General features: G+C 55.0%; 1 protein-coding gene and 1 pseudogene across 1 annotated transcript; both read right to left on the bottom strand.

Annotated features, from left to right (window-relative positions):
- Positions 1-13,241: 13,241 nt before the first annotated feature.
- On the bottom strand, positions 13,242-14,222 carry LOC136789636 (angiomotin-like). The gene is made up of 3 exons (XM_066989937.1): positions 13,839-14,222; positions 13,500-13,665; positions 13,242-13,365 (listed from the first exon to the last, which is right to left on the bottom strand). Exons 1-3 carry the CDS (start codon positions 14,130-14,132, stop codon positions 13,247-13,249), a joined length of 579 nt encoding a protein of 192 aa, XP_066846038.1. The 5' UTR covers positions 14,133-14,222; the 3' UTR covers positions 13,242-13,246.
- A 100-nt stretch (positions 14,223-14,322) lies between these two features.
- Positions 14,323-16,687, bottom strand: LOC136789637 (dynein light chain 1, cytoplasmic-like; annotated as a pseudogene).
- Positions 16,688-20,565: the final 3,878 nt, after the last annotated feature.

The following is a 20,565-nucleotide window of genomic DNA, read 5'->3' on the forward strand; positions in this document are numbered from 1 at the left end:
GCCACTTCTTCTTCCTCTGGTGCTGCTGCTTGAGCAAGAGCGGCTTCACTGGCTTCTCCCACAGGGTCAGCAGCTCAGGGAGGATCCACGTCTCCTTCTCCTGGTGCTGCTTCTGCTGTGAGAGGGCCTTTGTTGGTCTCCCCCACAGGACCTCCAGCTAAAGCAGATGCTGAAGATTCACATTATACAGGCTCTGCTGTTAGAGGAATCACCCTGTGCCCTGTGGCCGAGGGAGCAGTTTGTGCTTTGCTCTTGGCTCCCAGGCTTATGGCTACAGCACGGCGTAGCAGTGGGTTGTACGTTAAGCAGATAAGGGGAGGGTCCCGCTGTCCCAAAATAAGGATAACTAAGATAAACAAGACAAGCAGTTGAAAATGAGTAAAAACAAAAATCACAGGCCCTCTAGTCATGAGAGATGAAGAAAAAAAAAAACGAACAGGAGAAATTAAAGGTTGGTCAAATAAAGTTGTACATATATGGTATTGTAGTAAGCATCGCGTAGTTTGTGAAGCTGTAGTGCTCAGTCAATGAGGAAACAGGGGAGGAATCAAGCATCAGGTACTAGGGAATATAAGGTTATGATATACTTTTGCTGGGCGCTCCTGCTCACCATAGTCCTGCTGTTGCAATTGTGTATTATATAGCTTCACAGAAGACTCTGTCTGAAAAAAATATTAAGATTTTTCTCACAGGGCACAACAAGCCCATGCAGCGCCACAGGCTGAGGGAAGAGTGGCTGCAAAGCTGCCTGTCGGAAAGGACTGTGGGGGTACTGGTCGATAGCCAGATGAGTATGAGGCAGCGGTGTGCTGAGGTGGCAAAGAAGGCCGTACCAGGATCTGGTACATCCTGTCTTGTACCAGAAATAGTGTGGCCAGGGAGGCCACAGTAGGACAAGGGAAGTGATTCTCCCCCTGTACTCAGCTCTGGTGAGGCCGCACCATGAATACCGTGTTCAGTTTTGGGCCCCTAGCTGCAAGAAGGACGGGGAGGTGCTGGAGAGTGTCCAAACAAGGGCAAGGAAGCCGGTGAAGGGTCTAGGGAGCAAGTCGTGTGAGGAGTGTTGAGGGAGCTGGGGTTACGTAGCCTAGAGAAAAGGAGGCTCGGGGGGGACCTTATCGCTCTGTACAAGGACCTCAGAGAAGGTTGTAGTGCCATGCGGGTCAGTCTCTTCTCCCAAGCAACAGGCGATAGGAGAAGAGGAAAAAGTGGCACCGGGGGAGGTTTAGGTGGGTACTAGGCAAAATGTCTTGAATTGAAGGGTTGTGAAGAATTGGAACAGGCTGCCCAGGGAAGTAAATGAGTCACCATCCCTGGAGGTATTCGAAAGCCATGTGAATCTGGTGCCTAGGGACATGGTTCAGTGGTAGACTCGGCGGTGCTAGGATAACGGTTGGAGGTGATGATCTCTGAGGTGTTTTCCAACCTAAGCGATTCCATGATCCTGTAATTCCATGACTGTGACAGGCCCAGGGTGCCAGGTTGGCATGGCCTGCACCACTCTTTCTCCTGAGATCAACGACACAGAGAGGAGCATTGGGGGCAAAAGTCTGCCTGAGCTTTTATTCACAGCAGAAAGCAGCCGCAGCTGAGCTGAGGCTGGGGGCAGGATGTGGTGGGGCATCTGAATTCCTGGGGCGCTGTCCTGTGCCTCCCAGTGATGCTTCTGTGGGCACTGCAAAGCTTCCTGAGGGCCAGCTGCCACCTCCGAGCACCGTCCTGGTGCTGGCAGCCGGGCGCCGCTACTCTCGCTGTCCTGCGATGCAGCTGCAGCAGAAAGCCCTGCGCAGAGCCCGAAGTGCCCTCCTGAGGCGGGAGGGCCGTGGCTGGCGTGCTGGGGCTTGTGCGAGGTCAAGGATGCCTGTGGGGGACAGAGAGGTGTAGGTTAGGGCCTGAGCGGGGGCTGGGCAAGCCTTTCCCCCCCTTCAAGGCCTTTCCCAGGGAGGGGTGGCCCAGGACCAGCCAGCCCCCCGGCGCGTGGTGCTGCCAACCTACCTAGTCCTTGGTGCTGCTCGCTGCGCTGAACAGGCCCGGCCAACAGACCCTGGGACGGTGCTTGTGCCTGGGACATTGCTGGCTCATCCGCTGGCATGTCTTTGGTGCAGGAGGAGGACTGCGCTTGGCCTCCCTGCTCGGCGGCAACCTGCATGGGGAGAGCAAGAGCACAAGCAGGTGATGAGAGGGATGTCAGCCCTTGTGCCTGGGGCGTCTGGAAATGGAGAGCAGCAGACAGCTCCCCAGCACGCACACCCCACGTGCTACTTCTGCCTCTGGCTGCCCTCGGTGCCCGGTGCCCACCACTCGTGCTGTGCTTACCTGGTGCCCCAGAACCATAGCCAAGGGAGTAGCTGCTGCTCCTGCTTCATCAGCTGCTGCTGGACTGAGATCTGTGATGTCCTCCCTGAGAAGATCTGCAGTCACAGGAGAAGCCACTTCTTCTTGTGGCGCCGCTGCTGCAGTGAGAGGGGCTTCCGTGGCTTCCCCTACAGCACCTCCAGCCAAGGCAGAGGCCGAGGATGTACAGTCTACAGGCTCTGCTGTGGGAGGAGGCACGCTGGGTCCTGTGGCCGAGGGAGCAGTTGGTGCCTTGCTCGTGGCTCCCTGGCTCATGGCTACAGCATGGCGTAGGACTGCAGACACGATGATCCGGGCTGTTTCATACAGATCTTCATCACAGGCACTGGAGGCGTGTTGGGCACGTCCCTGGCTCTCAACCATCACTGCAGTGCTGTGCTCGATGGGAGTGGGACAGGCTGATGGCTTTGACTCTGGAACCCGGCATGTCAGGGGAGGCGCTCTGTTCCCCTCGTCTTCAAAAGCAGGGGCTGATGGAGGACTTGCCGGCCTGCTCTCCGCCGGTACTGTTTCAGTGAGAGGCGTGCTGTGCCTCTCTTCCCCTGGACCTTCTGCCAGGGGAGCAGCTGATGGCGCAGTGTCCGTGGGTTCCAGTGAGCCAAGAGAGGCGCTTGTTGGGGGTTCTGCTGCTTCTGCTGCAGCCTCCCTGTCCACGCTGCTGGCTGAGCTGCCCTCTTCCTGGGGAAAGGCCTGTGGGTCCTGGAAGAGGCTGGGGAACCTGGGGTTGATCCAGGAGTTGAAGATGACAATCTCTTCCCCACGTGTCTGGGGAGGCGCTCTGTAGCCCTTGTCTTCAAAAGCAGGGGCTGATGGACAACTTGCTGGCCTGCTCTCTGACGGTTGTGTTGCGGTGAGAGGCGTGCCGTGCCTCTCTTCCAGGCAAGCAGGCGATGTTTCAGTGTCCAATGAGCCAAGTGAGGCACTTGTTGGGGGTTCTGCTTCTTGTGCTGCAGCCTCCCTGTCTGCGCTCCTGGCTGAGCTGCCCTCTTCCTGGGGAAAGGCCTGTGGGTCCTGGAAGAGGCTGGGGAACCTGGGGTTGATCCAGGAGTTGAAGATGACAATCTCTTCCTCTTCATCCGAACCCACAGGACCACTTTCCTTCCTGCCCCGGCCCTGGCTTTTCTCATCCTTGCCGCTCCCCTGCCTGGGTTTGATGTGTATCTGTCTCTGCTGCCCTTGCTTCTCAGCCCCGTCTGGGCTTGCTGGTGCAGGGGCTCTGCCAGCAGCCGCTTTTCCTGAACGTGCCTGGTGATGGTGCCCTGGCAGAGAAGTGGTCCACCTGCTGTCCATGTCTGTCTGGACCTGGACTGCTCTTGTTGATGTCGCTGTGCACCCCGTGTGTGCCAGGTCCTCCAGTTCTGCAGGCCGTTGGCCGTGTTCCCAGCTTTCAGCCATTGTCTTTGCCAGGACTTCAGACACAAGGGACTGTGCTGTGTCCCGCAGTGCCGTGAAAGAGTCTGTGGGGCAGTGTGGGGCAGCCTGCCGACTCTCCTTCAAATCCTGGGGCACTGCTGTTAGGAGAGGTGGTGTTCTGTGGCCTTTGCTCCTGGGACCTCTGCACAAGGGAGGAAGCTCTGCCTCCCTCATGGCTCCCTCGTTGCAGGCTATAGCCTTGCTAATGACACTGGAGACGAAGGCCTTTACTGGGTGTTCCATGTCCTCGGCAGAGGCTGCAGGGCTGTTTTTGGCACGGTGCTGACTTTTCTTCCAATTCTGCGGCACTGCTGTGAGGAGTGGTGGTGTTATGCGGCCTTCGCTCCTGGGACGTCTGTCCAAAGGAGAAAGCCTTGCCTCGCTCATGGCTCCCTGGTTCCGGGCTACGGCGTTGCTAATGGCAGTGGAGACAAAGACCTTTACTGGGTCTTCCATTTCTTCGGCAGGGGCTGCAGGGCTGCTTTTGGGCGAGTGCTGACTCTTCTTCTTCCCATTTTGGGGCACTGCTGTGGTGAGAGATGGTGTTCTGTAGCCTTTGGTCCCGGGACGTCTGCCTGAGGGAGAAAGCCTTGCCTTGCTGTTGGCTCCCTCGTTGCAGGCTAGAGCGTTTCTTATGACTGTGGAGACGAAGGACCGTACTGTGTACCCCATGTCCTCGTCAGGGGCCACAGGGCTGTGTGGGCCACGTTCCCGGCTCTCTGCCCTCACTGCCTTGTCCCTGTCACCAGAGATGCACGGAAGAGGTGGCAGAAGCTCTTGGTGGCTGTGGGCCTCTGTGCCCAACGCCTTTGCCCTTCCTCCAACTGAAGATGCAGAGGCTGTTGCTTGTAGAGGGGGCAGCTTGCAAGTGACCCTTTCAGATGATGATGTCTGTGCTGCAGGCACTTGCTTGGCTGCTGCTGCCTGAGTCGCTGCCTGCCTTGGGAAAGGCGGCACGGCTGGCAGACGGATTCTCTCTTCCTGCCGCACCCCACTGTGTGGCAGTGTCTTCGTGACTTGCAGCTTCTCCATCTGCAAGAGAAACTGAGGAGAAAGGCTGGGTTACTTTGGTCATTTCTGCCATTCCCCTCCACGGCCCCCTAATGGTGCTCCTGTGAGCTGCCCTGCAGTGGCCCCATTCATGCCCTGGCAGGGGACCACGCACAGCGGGGCTCGGCTTGCCAGGGTAATGCCCTGCCTGTCTCCGCCTGAATTGCTGCCTGCTCGTCGGAGGCTGCCAGGGCTGCCAAAGATGTTCTTCCGAACCCTCCTGGGGCTCCCGACTCCGTGTGGCAGCTGCCAGTGTGACGCACGCTCTCTGGGCACGACCGCACTGGCAGCCTGTCCGCATGGAGGGACGATGGAGGCAGCTCCTGGTTGCGGACAGCCAGGTTGAATTAGGCCACGCTGCTCTTTGTGCCTCTGGGCACAGAAATGCCAGGGCCACATGGGCTTTGGCTGTCCTGGGGGTCGGCTCTTCATGGAGAAACCCCAGGTTTGGGAATAACTGTGTCCGGGCTGGAGGTGTTCAGGGCCAGCTGGCCAGCTTGCTCCAGCACCGTTCCCATCCTGGTGCTCTCCGTGCCGTCCCGTCACGCTGCTGTCCCTGTCTTGGTCCCTGAGCCTCACCTGGCGCTGCTCCTGTACGCTCTGCTGCCCTTCAGCGGGCTGGGAGTGATCCTTATTCTGCTGCTCCATGGTACGCTCCAGGTCCTCTGACCGAGAACTCCAACGGGCACCCAGGGGAGCTGCTGCCTCCTGGCAGAGCTGCTCTCCTGAGAGTGAGTGGGCAGCCCGGGGCTCGGGCCTTATAAGGGACACCGTTGCCATGGGTACCCCTCCGTGTCACAATGGCCTTTGGGTACGCCACCGCCCACGCATCACAAAGCCCCGGTGGTCGGCGGACACCCCAGGGACACCGTCTCACACGGCCCCAGCAAGGTCTGGATTGGCAGGCGCCTCAGGCTCCTTCCAGCCAGTGCCCCCGGCTCAGCCCCAGGTCAGGATTTCTCAGGGGAGTCAGCTTAGCTCCCTAACTGCTCCCATCAGCTGCGCGTTACCTGCTCTGCCGGGAGATGCTCTGCTCGGTCATCTGGGTAAGCTTCCTGGCTCTTTGCCTGACTCCCCACACATCAGCAGAGACCGCGCTCGAGCTTGGACACCCATCAGGCAGCCCTGGCAGTGCAGTTTGAGCAGGAGCATTAGCAGGGAATCCTCCCGTGTCCGGGCAGCCAGAGCCCTGTGGCTCTAGGCACTGTGAAGGACTCCCAGAGAAGGCGGGCACCAGGTAGCGGAGCCGGTGGAGCTGGCGGAGAGGTTGCTTGAGGCGGGCTCTGGCGGGGCTGCGAGAGGAAAGCCCTGGGCAGCCGCGGGAAGATTCCCTGCTCGTTGCTTTCAGAACAAGCCGTGGAGAAGCTTTCAGCGGCAGAGCCACAGCTGTGCCATGCTGGTGTTTAGCCCGCAGCTTCTCTGGCTGCTGAAGCAGGTCCTATGCTTCAGAGTTGTGGCTGAAACAGTGTTGGTAACACAACGGTGTCTTTGCTGGAACAGGTTGCCCAGAGAGGTTGTGGAGTCTCCATCCTTGGAGATCTTCAGAAGCAGAATCCTCGGAATTGTGCGTAAAGGCAGTCCTTTGGGGAGAAAGAAAAGGAATTGGAAAAACAACCCAAAAACTAGCGGAAAAAAAAAAAAAAAACCAGCAATGGTTAGGTATTGTCCAATTGTCTGGCCTGAAAAGCCATTAAAAGGAACTTCACTATTTTGGCCACAATGCGGGTCTGATGAAAATTCTGGCTTTAAGTTTATATGTAAACAATAAGACTTCTTTTTCGGAGGAGGAATCAAGTTATGCTCCCTCTAATCCTAATATTGCACCGGAGGCAGCAGTAGCTGCACCAGCAAAGAAGTATATGTGTATGTGTTTGAGCCAAAGTATTGTTGTGAAGTGAGTGACTCCTCGAGCAACTCGGCCAGAGACGATACAAAATAGTCTGGTTATTGTTCTAAGTGATATATCCTTGTAGCATGAATGAGAAGTTTAAGGGGCCTCTCTGCGTGATTGCGTGATTGTGCTGTGGGAGTGAGACGCAGCATCGCTGTGAAGCGTGGTTCTGTATTCTCCGTGAGGGGAACGGCCGGAGATGAACGAAGCGCATGACAGATCGAAAAGGAAGTGTGTTTTATCCAAGTGTCGATTGGTGGTGCCCACTACGTGGGCCCGGTGGCGTATCCTGTAATCCTATTTTGTTCTTAACCATTTTGAGTGTGACAAAGAGGAAGGCAGGAGCGTTATCTAAGTAACAGTTTAGAAGTTTTTGTACAGCAGATACAACATGAGAATCCTGTAACCGGATGGCCTGTCCCGAATGGCAAGGGGTGGTACTGGCTATGCGGCAATACATCCAGGAAGGTGTTGCCCCTTGGCTGGAAGGAAGCTTGCAGCCTGGGGGCAATAATTCCAAATGTTCCTATTATTGAAGACCCACAATGCCAAAGCCCCCTTGAGACCGCACGCAGAATTAAGAGGACTCCAGATAATCCTCTAGTAAACTGAAACAGGGAATTTCATTCATTGTGCAACTAGAAAATAACACTCTGCATGCAGTGCAGGCACTACAAGAGGAGGTAACAAGCTTGCCAAAAATAGTACTCCAGAACCAAATGGTATTTGATTTATTTTTAGCCTCACAGGAGAGCGTGTATTGTAATTAATGCTAGTTGTTGTATGTCTGTAGATCAAAAGGGGCGAATTTGACTGATCTCAAAAATATTTGGGAAAGAAACAAATCCTACACAGAGCGGCTCAAGATGACACTTCCTGGGGATTTAGAAACATTTGGGAGGAAGTGACTTTTGCGGTTACCTGAATGGAATTGGCTCAAACAGCTATTTGTTGGAATTCTAAAGATAATGGCACTGCGAATGTCATCCCCCGTGACATCGGAAGAAAAATATTGGGCCGTAATGTTGGAAAAAGAGAAGAGTGGGGGATGTGAAGAAGTGCAGAAACAGCAAGAGGAGTAAGAAAAGAAGAGGGGGGCATTGTGAGAAACAAAGTTGTGTTTTTGCAGTGGCAGTTGTGTTTTTGCAGTGGAAAATTCCACTAACCTTGCATATTCCAAAGAGATTGTGCAGGCATGGCAGTAGCAAAGCAGTGGGAAGTACATTAGGCAGATAAAGGGAAGGTCCCGCTGTCCCAAAATAAGGAGGGTAGCTAAGACAAACAGGATGAGCTGCGCAAAATTGGTAGAAAAAAAAATAAATCACGGGCCCTCTAGTCACGAGAGATGAAGGAAAGGAAAAGGAGAAATGAAAGGTTGGTCAAATAAAATTGTACATATATGGTATAGAAAGGCGTAAGTAGTTGTAAACCCGTAGTACTCAGCCCATGAGGAAACAGGGGAGAAGTCAGGTGTCGGGTAATAGGGAATATAAGGTTATGGTATACTTTCAGTGCGCGCTCCTGCTCGCAGGAGGCCCGCCATTGCAATTGTGAATAAAATAGCTTTACAGAAGACCCTGACTAAAAAAATATTGAGATTTTTCTCACACTGGGACGCTGTCCTGTGCCTCCCTGTGATGCTTCTGTGGGTGCTGCAAAGCTCCCTGAGGGCCTCGTGCCCACCACGCACGCTGTGCTTACCTGGCGCCCAGGAACCAAGGGAGAAGCCACTGCTCCTGTTTCCTCAGCTGCTGCGGGGCTGAGAAGATCGGTGCTGTCCTCCCTGAGAGGCTCTGCACTCAAAGGAGAAGCCACTTCTTCTTCGTCTGGTGCTGCTGCTGGACCAAGAGGGGCTTCACTGGCTTCCTCCACAGGTTGTCCAGCCCAGGGAGAAGCCGCTTCTCCTTCTTGTGCCGTTGCTCCTGGAGTGAGAGGGTCTTTGCTGACTTCGCACGCAGGGCCTCCAGCCAAAGGAGAAGCCACTTCTTTTCGTTCTTCCTTTGGTGCTGCTGCTGCAGTGAGAGGGGCTTTGCTGGCCTCCCCCACAGGGCGGTATTGTTGGTATTACAATGATAAAGGCATTGCATATCTGTCATCCCCCTGACTTGGGAAGAAAAATATTGTGCCCTAATGTTGGAAAAACTCAAGGATGGAGGATGTGTAGAAGTGCAGAAACAACAACAGGAGTGAGAAAAGAAGAGGGGGGAATTGTGAGAACCAAAGTTGTGTTTTTGCAGTGGCAGGTGTTTTTGCAGTGGAAATTTCACAGAATCACAGAATTGTTGGGGTTGGGAGGGACCTCGAGAGATCATCGCGTCCAACCGCCCTGCCAAAGCAGGTTCCTTAGAGCAGGCTGCCCAGGTAGGTGTCCAGATGGGCCTTGAATATCGCCAGAGAAGGACACTCCACAACCTCCCTGGGCAGCCTGTTTCAGTGCTCCGTCACCCTCACCGTGAAGAAGTCCTTTTGCATGTTGATGCGGAACTTCCTGGGCTCCATCTTGTGGCCGTTACCCCTTGTCCTGTCCCCACAAACCACTGAAAAGAGGTTGGCCAAATGCCTCTGTCTGCCATGCTTCAGGTATTTATAAACATTGATAAGATCCCAACTAATTCCACTAACCTTGGGCAGCTCCCGACCCATCCTCTGACAGCCCTGGCGGCCATTTTGCACTTCTGGTTTCCCCCTGTGCCACAAGCTGGCTGAGGCCTTGGGCTGTCCCCAGCCTGGCTGTCAGTGATGGCGGGCGGCATCTAGACCCAAGAGGCCTTTCTTTTTCTTTGTGCTGAAGGAAACCTGCTGTCTGGAGAGACAGTGCCTCTTTTCTCCAAGTACTGCAGGGTTCCATTGTAAGTGACATGGCCTCTCACTTGTGGGCCCCGTTTTTCGCATCATTTGTGAGGGGCTTCTGCATCCCCCCGGATCACTGGCTGTGGCCAGGGCTTCCCCCCAGGATGTCTGGGCAGGCCCATGCCGGTGGGCAGGCTCTGGGTGGGCCTTGTCCCCTGCAGGGGCAGGCGTCTGCCCCTGAGCCCACATCCCACGAGCAGCTCCTGCACTCGTGGCTGCCCCTGCCCGGGGCGCTGCCGCTGCTTCTGGAACCTTCCTGCAGCCTCTGGCAGCTGGCGCCTGCTTGGCGGCTGCACGTTGGGCTTGGCAGCCTGGGATCTGCGGGCCGTGCCAGCCTGCAGCACGGCATTGGCAGCCTTGTTGCCCCACAGGGCCTCCAGCCCATGGAGAAGCGAATTCTTCTTCGTCTGGTGCTGCTGCTTTAGCAAGAGCGGCTTCACTGGCTTCTCCCACAGGGTCAGCAGCCCAGAGAGAATCCACTTCTCCTTCTCATGGTGCTGCTTCTGCAGTGAGGGGGGCTTCAGTGGTCTCCCCCACAGGGCCTGCAGCCAAGGCAGAGGCTGAGGAGGTACAGTCTACAGGCTCTGCTGTGGGAGGAGGCACCCTGTGCCCTGTGGCTGAGGGAGCAGTTGGATGAGCTGCACACTTCCTGGGAAAGGCCTTTGAAGAGGACGCTGAAGCTGCTGATTCAGAGAGAACAGCCTCCTTGGCATCCTACGCGGGGCCTCCAGCCGAGGGAGAATCCACTTCTCCTTCTCGTGGTGCTGCTTCTGCACTGAGAGGGGCTTCACTGCTCTCCCCCACAGGGCCTGCAGCCAAGGCAGAGGCTGAGGGTGTACAGTCTACAGGCTCTGCTGTAGACAGTACATTGCTTCTTTCTTCTTTCACCTGCTCACTGGTGGCCCTACAAGAGAGATGCTGCCTCAGTGAACAGAGAGAGAAATGCCTCTTCCTGACAGGGCGGCTCCCGATACAGTCCCTGTCAGCACTGGTGGCCATTTTGAAGTTCTGTTTTCCCCCCGAGCCACAAGGTGGCTGAGGCCTTGGGCTGTCCCCAGCATGGCTGTCAGTGATGGCAGGCGGCTTCTAGACCCAAGTGGCCTTTCTTTTTCTTTGTGCTGAAGGAAACCTGCTGTCTGGAGAGACAGTGCCTCTTTTCTCCAAGTACTGCAGGGTTCCATTGTAAGTGACATGGCCTCTCACTTTGTGGGCCCTGTTTTTCGTCATCATTTGTGAGGGGCTTCTGCATCCCCCCGGATCACTGGCTGTGGCCAGGGCTTCCCCCCAGGATGTCTGGGCAGGCCCATGCCGGTGGGCAGGCTCTGGGTGGGCCTTGTCCCCTGCAGGGGCAGGCGTCTGCCCCTGAGCCCACATCCCACGAGCAGCTCCTGCACTCGTGGCTGCCCCTGCCCGGGGCGCTGCCGCTGCTTCTGGAACCTTCCTGCAGCCTCTGGCAGCTGGCGCCTGCTTGGCGGCTGCATGTTGGGCTTGGCAGCCTGGGATGTGCGGGCCGTGCCAGCCTGCAGCACGGCATTGGCGGCCTTGTTGCCGACCCCAGGGCACAGCTGAAGGGGGATTTGGGGGATTTGCTTTCCAGGCACTGGGACAGTTGGGGATGCAATATCCCACCACATGCACAGGCAGTTCGCACTGAACAAGATGGGCTTTGCAGCCTCGTCCTTCCCTCATACCCTGCTCCTTCCAGGAGCTGCCACCCCACAGAACGCCTCCTCAAGCAGAAGTAACACCCCAGCGGTAGCCTGCAAACTGCAGATGTGCCAGGGGCCTGTTGCTGCTCTGGCATTATGCACAAAAAAGCCCAGCTCCAGCAGAAGGACGGGATCCGTACCTCCTGGCGCTTGTGCGTTGCCTGTGGCCTGATTGGGCAGGCCAGCATGTAGTTGGAGCCGGTTCTCAAGGCTTTCCCTATTAGTTGGGAACCCCGTGGAGGGATTTTCCTGGGCTGAGGGTGTTGGCTCTGCTCTTACTAGCCCAGATCTTCTTTAGATGGCAACAAGAAGGGAGCTGGGAAACTCCCAGACATTGAGGCCATCTCCAGGGCTCTCCAGAGTGACGCCACCTGGCACCTTCCCATGAGCAGTGGCCAAAGCACAAGGGCCCATCTTCTTTATTGGAGAAGTCCCACACGGGATTTCCAGTCCCAGAAATGCTTAAATACTGTTCCTCCTATCTTGCTTTTCAGCGTGTCTTAGTACCTGGGCTGGGTGCCTCCTTCCTTATTAAACTGGGGCTGCCCATGGGGGGCTTTGAGCTCCTCCATGGAAAGAAGCCCACCTTTCAGCTCTCGGAGAACTTTGCCTGTCTTCACGGAGTCCCACATAAGAAAGAAACTTTTCCTGATTCTTTCTTATGTGAATTTGGCCACATCGGCAGGAAAAGTGTCCTGACACATGTCCTACTGACTGCCTTTTCCTTGCCGGGCAGCTGGTTGGTGAGCAACAGCTGTTGCAGCACTTCCTCCTCTTGTGTGCTTGCAGGCTGCTGACAGCACGTCAGGAGAGCTTACAGGCTGCTGACAGCACGTCAGGTTTTTGCATTGGAAAATTCCACTAACCTTGCATTTTCAAAAGTGATTGTGCAGGCATGGCAGTAGCATAGCAGGTGAAGTACGTTAAACAGATAAGGGGAACGTCCCACAGTCACAAAATGAGGAGGATAGCTAAGAAAAACAGGACAAGCAGTGCAAAATCAGTAAAAACAAAAATCACAGGCCCTCCATTCATGAGAGATGAAAAAAAAAAGAAAAGGGATCAGGAGAAATTAAAGGTTGGTCAAATAAAATTGTACATACATGGTATAGTAGTAAACATCACGTAGTTTGTGAACCTAATTCTCCCCCTGTACTCAGCTCTGGTGAGGCCGCACTGTGAATACCCTGCTCAGCTTTGGGGCCGTCACTCCAAGAAGGACGGGGAGGTCCTGGGGCCTGTCCAAAGAAGGGCAAAGAAGCAGCTGAAGGGCCTAGGGAGCAAGTCGTGTGAGGAGTGTTGAGGGAGCTGGGGTTATGTAGCCTAGAGGAAAGGAGGCTGGGGGGAGACCTTATCGCTCTGTACAAGGACCTCAGAGAAGGTTGTAGTGCGACGGGGGTCAGTCCCTTCTCCCAGGCAGCAGGCGATAGGAGAAGAGGAAAAAGTGGCGCCGGGGGAGGTTTAGGTGGATACTAGGCAAAATTTCTTCAATGACAGGGTTGTGAAGCATTTGAACAGGCTGCCCAGGCAAGTAGTTGAGTCACTATCCCTGGAGGTATTCGAAAGCCATGTGAATCTGGTGCCTAGGGACATGGTTCAGTGGTAGACTCGGCGGTGCTAGGATAACGGTTGGAGGTGATGATCTCTGAGGTGTTTTCCAACCTAAGCGATTCCATGATCCTGTAATTCCATGACTGTGACAGGCCCAGGGTGCCAGGTTGGCATGGCCTGCATCACTCTTTCTCCTGAGATCAACGACACAGAGAGGAGCATTGGAGGCAAAAGTCTGCCTGAGCTTTTATTCACAGCAGAAAGCAGCCGCAGCTGAGCTGAGGCTGGGGGCAGGATGTGGTGGGGCATCTGAATTCCTGGGGCGCTGTCCTGTGCCTCCCAGTGATGCTTCTGTGGGCACTGCAAAGCTTCCTGAGGGCCAGCTGCCACCTCCGAGCGCCGTCCTGGTGCTGGCAGCCGGGCGCCGCTACTCTCGCTGTCCTGCGATGCAGCTGCAGCAGAAAGCCCTGCGCAGAGCCCGAAGTGCCCTCCTGAGGCGGGAGGGCCGTGGCTGGCGCGCTGGGGCTTGTGCGAGGTCAAGGATGCCTGTGGGGGACAGAGAGGTGTAGGTTAGGGCCTGAGCGGGGACTGGGCAAGCCTTTCCCCCCCTTCAAGGCCTTTCCCAGGGAGGGGTGGCCCAGGACCAGCCAGCCCCCCGGCGCGTGGTGCTGCCAACCTACCTAGTCCTTGGTGCTGCTCGCTGCGCTGAACAGGCCCGGCCAACAGACCCTGGGACCGTGCTTGTGCCTGGGACGGTGCTTGTGCCTGGGACGTTGCTGGCTCATCCGCTGGCATGTCTTTGGTGCAGGAGGAGGACTGCGCTTGGCCTCCCTGCTCGGCGGCAACCTGCATGGGGAGAGCAAGAGCACAAGCAGGTGATGAGAGGGATGTCAGCCCTTGTGCCTGGGGCGTCTGGAAATGGAGAGCAGCAGACAGCTCCCCAGCACGCACACCCCACGTGCTACTTCTGCCTCTGGCTGCCCTCGGTGCCCGGTGCCCACCACTCGTGCTGTGCTTACCTGGTGCCCCAGAACCATAGCCAAGGGAGTAGCTGCTGCTCCTGCTTCATCAGCTGCTGCTGGACTGAGATCTGTGATGTCCTCCCTGAGAAGATCTGCAGTCACAGGAGAAGCCACTTCTTCTTGTGGCGCCGCTGCTGCAGTGAGAGGGGCTTCCGTGGCTTCCCCTACAGCACCTCCAGCCAAGGCAGAGGCCGAGGATGTACAGTCTACAGGCTCTGCTGTGGGAGGAGGCACGCTGGGTCCTGTGGCCGAGGGAGCAGTTGGTGCCTTGCTCGTGGCTCCCTGGCTCATGGCTACAGCATGGCGTAGGACTGCAGACACGATGATCCGGGCTGTTTCATGCAGATCTTCATCACAGGCACTGGAGGCGTGTTGGGCACGTCCCTGGCTCTCAACCATCACTGCAGTGCTGTGCTCGATGGGAGTGGGACAGGCTGATGGCTTTGACTCTGGAACCCGGCATGTCAGGGGAGGCGCTCTGTTCCCCTCGTCTTCCAAAGCAGGGGCTGATGGAGGACTTGCCGGCCTGCTCTCCGCCGGTACTGTTTCAGTGAGAGGCGTGCTGTGCCTCTCTTCCCCTGGACCTTCTGCCAGGGGAGCAGCTGATGGCGCAGTGTCCGTGGGTTCCAGTGAGCCAAGAGAGGCGCTTGTTGGGGGTTCTGCTGCTTCTGCTGCAGCCTCCCTGTCCACGCTGCTGGCTGAGCTGCCCTCTTCCTGGGGAAAGGCCTGTGGGTCCTGGAAGAGGCTGGGGAACCTGGGGTTGATCCAGAAGTTGAGGATGATGATCTCTTCATCTTCATACCATCTCACAGGATTCCTTTCTTTCCTGCCCCAGCTTTGGCTTGTCCCATCCTTTCCCGTCCCCTGCCTGGGTTTGATGTTTAGCTGTCTCTTTTGCCCTTGCTTCCCAACCCTGTCTTGGCTAGCCGGGACAGGGGCTCTGCCGGCAGCCGTTGTTCCTGTGTCATTCCTTGGGATCAGGCCCTGGCAAAGCAGCGGTCCACCTGCTGTCCATGACTGTCTGGACCTCGACTGCTCTTGTTGGTGTCACTGTGCACCCGGTGTGTGCCAGGTCCCCCAGGGCTGCCGTTATTGGCCGTCTTGCCAGCTTTCACCATCGTCCTCGCCAGGACTTTAGACACGAGGGACTATGCTGTGTCCCGACCCATCCTCTGACAGCCCTGGCGGCCATTTTGCACTTCTGGTTTCCCCCTGTGCCACAAGCTGGCTGAGGCCTTGGGCTGTCCCCAGCCTGGCTGTCAGTGATGGCGGGCGGCATCTAGACCCAAGAGGCCTTTCTTTTTCTTTGTGCTGAAGGAAACCTGCTGTCTGGAGAGACAGTGCCTCTTTTCTCCAAGTACTGCAGGGTTCCATTGTAAGTGACATGGCCTCTCACTTTGTGGGCCCCGTTTTTCGCATCATTTGTGAGGGGCTTCTGCATCCCCCCGGATCACTGGCTGTGGCCAGGGCTTCCCCCCAGGATGTCTGGGCAGGCCCATGCCGGTGGGCAGGCTCTGGGTGGGCCTTGTCCCCTGCAGGGGCAGGCGTCTGCCCCTGAGCCCACATCCCACGAGCAGCTCCTGCACTCGTGGCTGCCCCTGCCCGGGGCGCTGCCGCTGCTTCTGGAACCTTCCGGCAGCCTCTGGCAGCTGGCGCCTGCTTGGCGGCCGCACGTTGGGCTTGGCAGCCTGGGATCGGTGGGCCGTGCCAGCCCGTGGAAATCAAAATTGTTAAAAAGGAAATCAGATTTGTTAAACAGGACCTAACCCTTGTGAACCCATGTTGGCTGGGACAAATGACCGCATTGTCCCCCAGGTGCGCTTCAATAACCTCAAGGATAATCTTCTCCGTAATTTTACCAGGCACTCACGTGAGACTGACAGGCCTGTAATTACCAGAGTCTTCTTTCTTGCCCTTCTTGAAAATTGGTGCAACATTTGCCAGCTTCCAGTCTACTGGGACCTCTCCAGATTCCCAAGACCATTGAAAAATAATTGAGAGAGGTCCCACGATGATGTCAGCCAGCTCTCTAAGCACTCTGGGATGAATCCCATCCAGACACATGGACTTGTATGGATCCAAATTTTTTAATTTTAAAATTTTAAATTGGGGCTTGGCATTTATTTTCCAAATCAAATTTCCAAGAGGCATCAGCAGAAAAAGAAACAGCTCAGGCTTTGTGACAGCATAGCCGTGTTTTTTATTATATCCAGCAATACAAGAAAATAGAAATAGGAGATGTTTGGAACAGGAAGATCAAAACACTGTCAATACTCACATAGCACAAGCAGAAATGAGGCAACACTGTAGATGGCTAGAGAACTCTTAAAGACCAAACTCCTCCAACAGCTCTACTAGCAAAGATGAAGCCTTTAAGACAAAAAAAAAATAAATACAAGGAAGACTTTTTTTTTGGTATTTTTCCTTTTTATATCCACAATGTAACACCTTCTTCTATAGCATAATCCCTTCCATTGCCCTTGAAGACCAAGGTTTGTTTCCTCAGGAAGGCTGAAGTAACCAGTCATAGGAGCCAGCAAAGTCCTGTAACCAGATGCAAGTGTCAGTAGGAGTCCATGGTTCTAACCAGACTTGAAAAGAATAGCAACTTGGCTAAGGTAGAAGTAGACGAAGTGCTTGGTATCATGAGTCACAGAGCTGACACAGTTTCTTCCTGTAATGCAGTATTGGGTGGGATTGTATTTCTTGTCAAATTCCTTCCTGATGTGCACAGCAATGTCCTTCTTGATATGCTTCTCCAAGGCCTGAGTGGCACAATCCACAGCATCTTGCTGCACCTCTTCTGACATGTCCGCATTCTTGATGAGTACTTTTCAGACACTCATGGTTGCCTCAGGGGCTTCGCTCGCGCCGCCACCGCTCCAGTTTAGGGGTATTTGCTTTCCAGGGACTGGAAAGTTGGGGATGCAGTATCTCTGGGTTTGGTTTTGGGCTCTGGGTTTGCCTTGTCCCCTGCAGGGGCAGGCGTCTGCCCCTGAGCCCACATCCCTCACTGCCCTCACTGCCTTGTCCCTGTCACCAGAGATGCACGGAAGAGGTGGCAGAAGCTCTTGGTGGCTGTGGGCCTCTGTGCCCAACGCCTTTGCCCTTCCTGCAGCTGAAGATGCAGAGGCTGTTGCTTGTAGAGGGGGCAGCTTGCAAGTGACCCTTTCAGATGACGACGTCTGTGCTGCAGGCACTTGCTTGGCTGCTGCTGCCTGAGTCGCTGCCTGCCTTGGGAAAGGCGGCATGGCTGGCAGATGGATTATCTCCTCCTGCCGCACACCACTGTGTGGCAGTGTCTTCGTGACTCGCAGCTTCTCCATCTGCAAGAGAATCGAGGGGAAAGGCCAAGTTACTTTGGTCATTTCTGCCATTCCTCTCCACGTCCCTGTAGAAGTGCTTTTGTGAGCTGCCCTGCAGTGGCCCCATTCATGCCCTGGCAGCTGACCACGCACAGCGGGGCTCGGCTTGCCAGGGTAATGCCCTGCCTGTCTCCTCCTGCAAGTGCTGCCTGCTCGTCGGAGGCTGCCAGGGCTGCCAAAGATGTTCTTCCGAACCTTCCTGGGGCTCCCAACTCCGTGTGGCAGCTGCCAGTGTGACACACGCTCTCTGGGCACGACCGCACTGGCAGCCTGTCCGCATGGAGGGACGATGGAGGCAGCTCCTGGTTGCGGACAGCCAGGTTGAATTAGGCCACGCTGCTCTTTGTGCCTCTGGGCACAGAAATGCCAGGGCCCTGTGGGCTTTGGCTGTCCTGGGGGTCGGCTCTTCATGGAGAAACCCCAGGTTTGGGAATAACTGCGTCCAGGCCGGAGGTGCTCAGGGCCAGCTGGCCGGCTTGCTCCAGAACCGTTCTCCTCATCCTGGTGCTCTCCATGCCGTCCCGTCACGCTGCTGTCCCTGTCTCGGTCCCTGAGCCTCACCTGGCGCTGCTCCTGTACGCTCTGCTGCTGGAACAGGTTGTATTTGCTGGAACTGGTTGCCCAGAGGGGTTGTGGAGTCTCCATCCTTGGAGATCTTCAGAAGCAGAATCCTCGGAATTGTGCGTAAAGGCAGTCCTTTGGGGAGAAAGAAAAGGAATTGGAAAAACAACCCAAAAACTAGGGAAAAAGAAAAAAAAAAAAAAAGCAATGGTTAGATATTGTCTAATTGTCTGGCCTGAAAAGCCATTAAAAGGAACTTCACTATTTTGGCCACAATGCGGGTCTGATGGAAATTCCGGCTTTAAGTTTATATGTAAACAATAAGACTCCTTTTTCGGAGGAGGAATCAAGTTATGCTCCCTCTAATCCTAATATTGCACCGGAGGCAGCAGTAGCTGCACCAGCAAGGAAGTATATGTGTATGTGTTTGAGCCAAAGTATTGTTGTGAAGTGAGTGACTCCTCGAGCAACTCGGCCAGAGACGATACAAAATAGTCTGGTTATTGTTCTAAGTGATATATCCTTGTAGCATGAATGAGAAGTTTAAGGAGCCTCTCTGCGTGATTGCGTGATTGTGCTGTGGGAGTGAGACGCAGCATCGCTGCGAAGCGAGCGCGGAGTTCCGATCCGTGGTTCGTTATTCTCCGTGAGGGGAACGGCCGGAGATGAACGAAGCGCATGACAGATCGAAAAGGAAGTGCTATTTTATCCAAGTGTCGATTGGTGGTGCCCACTACATGGGCCCGGTGGCGTATCTTGTAATCCTATTTTGTTCTTAACCATTTTGAGTGTGACAAAGAGGAAGGCAGGAGCGTTATCTAAGTAACAGTTTAGAAGTTTTTGTACAGCAGATACAACATGAGAATCCTGTAACCGGATGGCCTGTCCCGAATGGCAAGGGGTGGTACTGGCTATGCGGCAATACATCCAGGAAGGTGTTGCCCCTTGGCTGGAAGGAAGCTTGCAGCCTGGGGGCAATAATTCCAAATGTTCCTATTATTGAAGACCCACAATGCCAAAGCCCCCTTGAGACCGCACGCAGAATTAAGAGGACTCCAGATAATCCTCTAGTAAACGGAAACAGGGAATTTCACTCATTGTGCAACTAGAAAATAACACTCTGCATGCAGTGCAGGCACTACAAGAGGAGGTAACAAGCTTGCCAAAAATAGTACTCCAGAACTAAATGGTATTTAATGGTGCTGCTGCTGGACCAAGAGGGGCTTCACTGGCTTCCTCCACAGGTTGTCCAGCCCAGGGAGAAGCCGCTTCTCCTTCTCGTGGTGCTGCTTCTGCACTGAGAGGGGCTTCACTGCTCTCCCCCACAGGGCCTGCAGCCAAGGCAGAGGCTGAGGGTGTACAGTCTACAGGCTCTGCTGTAGACAGTACATTGCTTCTTTCTTCTTTCACCTGCTCACTGGTGGCCCTACAAGAGAGATGCTGCCTCAGTGAACAGAGAGAGAAATGCCTCTTCCTGACAGGGCGGCTCCCGATACATTCCCTGTCAGCACTGGCGGCCATTTTGAAGTTCTGTTTTCCCCCCGAGCCACAAGCTGGCTGAGGCCTTGGGCTGTCCCCAGCCTGGCTGGCAGTGATGGCGGGCTGCTTCTAGACCCAAGTGGCCTTTCTTTTACTTCGTACTGAAGGAAACCTTGCAGCGAGAGTGGCTTCGCTGGCTTCCCAAACAGGGCCTCCAGCCCAGGGAGAAGCCACTTCTTCTTCCTCTGGTGCTGCTGCTTGAGCAAGAGCGGCTTCACTGGCTTCTCCCACAAGGTCAGCAGTTCAGGGAGGATCCACGTCTCCTTCTCCTGGTGCTGCTTCTGCTGTGAGAGGGCCTTTGTTGGTCTCCCCCACAGGACCTCCAGCTAAAGCAGATGCTGTAGATTCACATTATACAGGCTCTGCTATTAGAGGAATCACCCTGTGCCCTGTGGCCGAGGGAGCAGTTTGTGCTTTGCTCTTGGCTCCCAGGCTTATGGCTACAGCACGGCGTAGCAGTGGGTTGTACGTTAAGCAGATAAGGGGAGGGTCCCGCTGTCCCAAAATAAGGATAACTAAGATAAACAAGACAAGCAGTTGAAAATGAGTAAAAACAAAAATCACAGGCCCTCTAGTCATGAGAGATGAAGAAAAAAAAAAAAAAAGGAACAGGAGAAATTAAAGGTTGGTCAAATAAAATTGTACATATATGGTATAGTAGTAAGCATCACGTAGTTTGTGAAGCTGTAGTGCTCAGTCAATGAGGAAACAGGGGAGGAATCAAGCGTCAGGTACTAGGGAATATAAGGTTATGATATACTTTTGCTGGGCGCTCCTGCTCACCATAGTCCTGCTGTTGCAATTGTGTATTGTATAGCTTCACAGAAGACACTGTCTGAAAAAAATATTAAGATTTTTTCCCCCAGGGCACAACAAGCCCATGCAGTGCCACAGGCTGAGGGAAGAGTGGCTGCAAAGCTGCCTGTCGGAAAGGACTGTGGGGCTATTCGTCGATAGCCAGATGAGTATGAGGCAGCGGTGTGCTGAGGTGGCAAAGAAGGCCGTACCAGGATCTGGTACGTCCTGGCTTGTACCAGAAATAGTGTGGCCAGGGAGGCCACAGTAGGACAAGGGAAGTGATTCTCCCCCTGTACTCAGCTCTGGTGAGGCCGCACCATGAATACCGTGTTCAGTTTTGGGCCCCTAGCTGCAAGAAGGACGGGGAGGTGCTGGAGAGTGTCCAAACAAGGGCAAGGAAGCCGGTGAAGGGTCCAGGGAGCAAGTCGTGTGAGGAGTGTTGAGGGAGCTGGGGTTACGTA

This window comes from Anser cygnoides, chromosome 1 (genome assembly GCF_040182565.1).
Source record: "Anser cygnoides isolate HZ-2024a breed goose chromosome 1, Taihu_goose_T2T_genome, whole genome shotgun sequence".
NCBI lineage: Eukaryota > Metazoa > Chordata > Aves > Anseriformes > Anatidae > Anser > Anser cygnoides.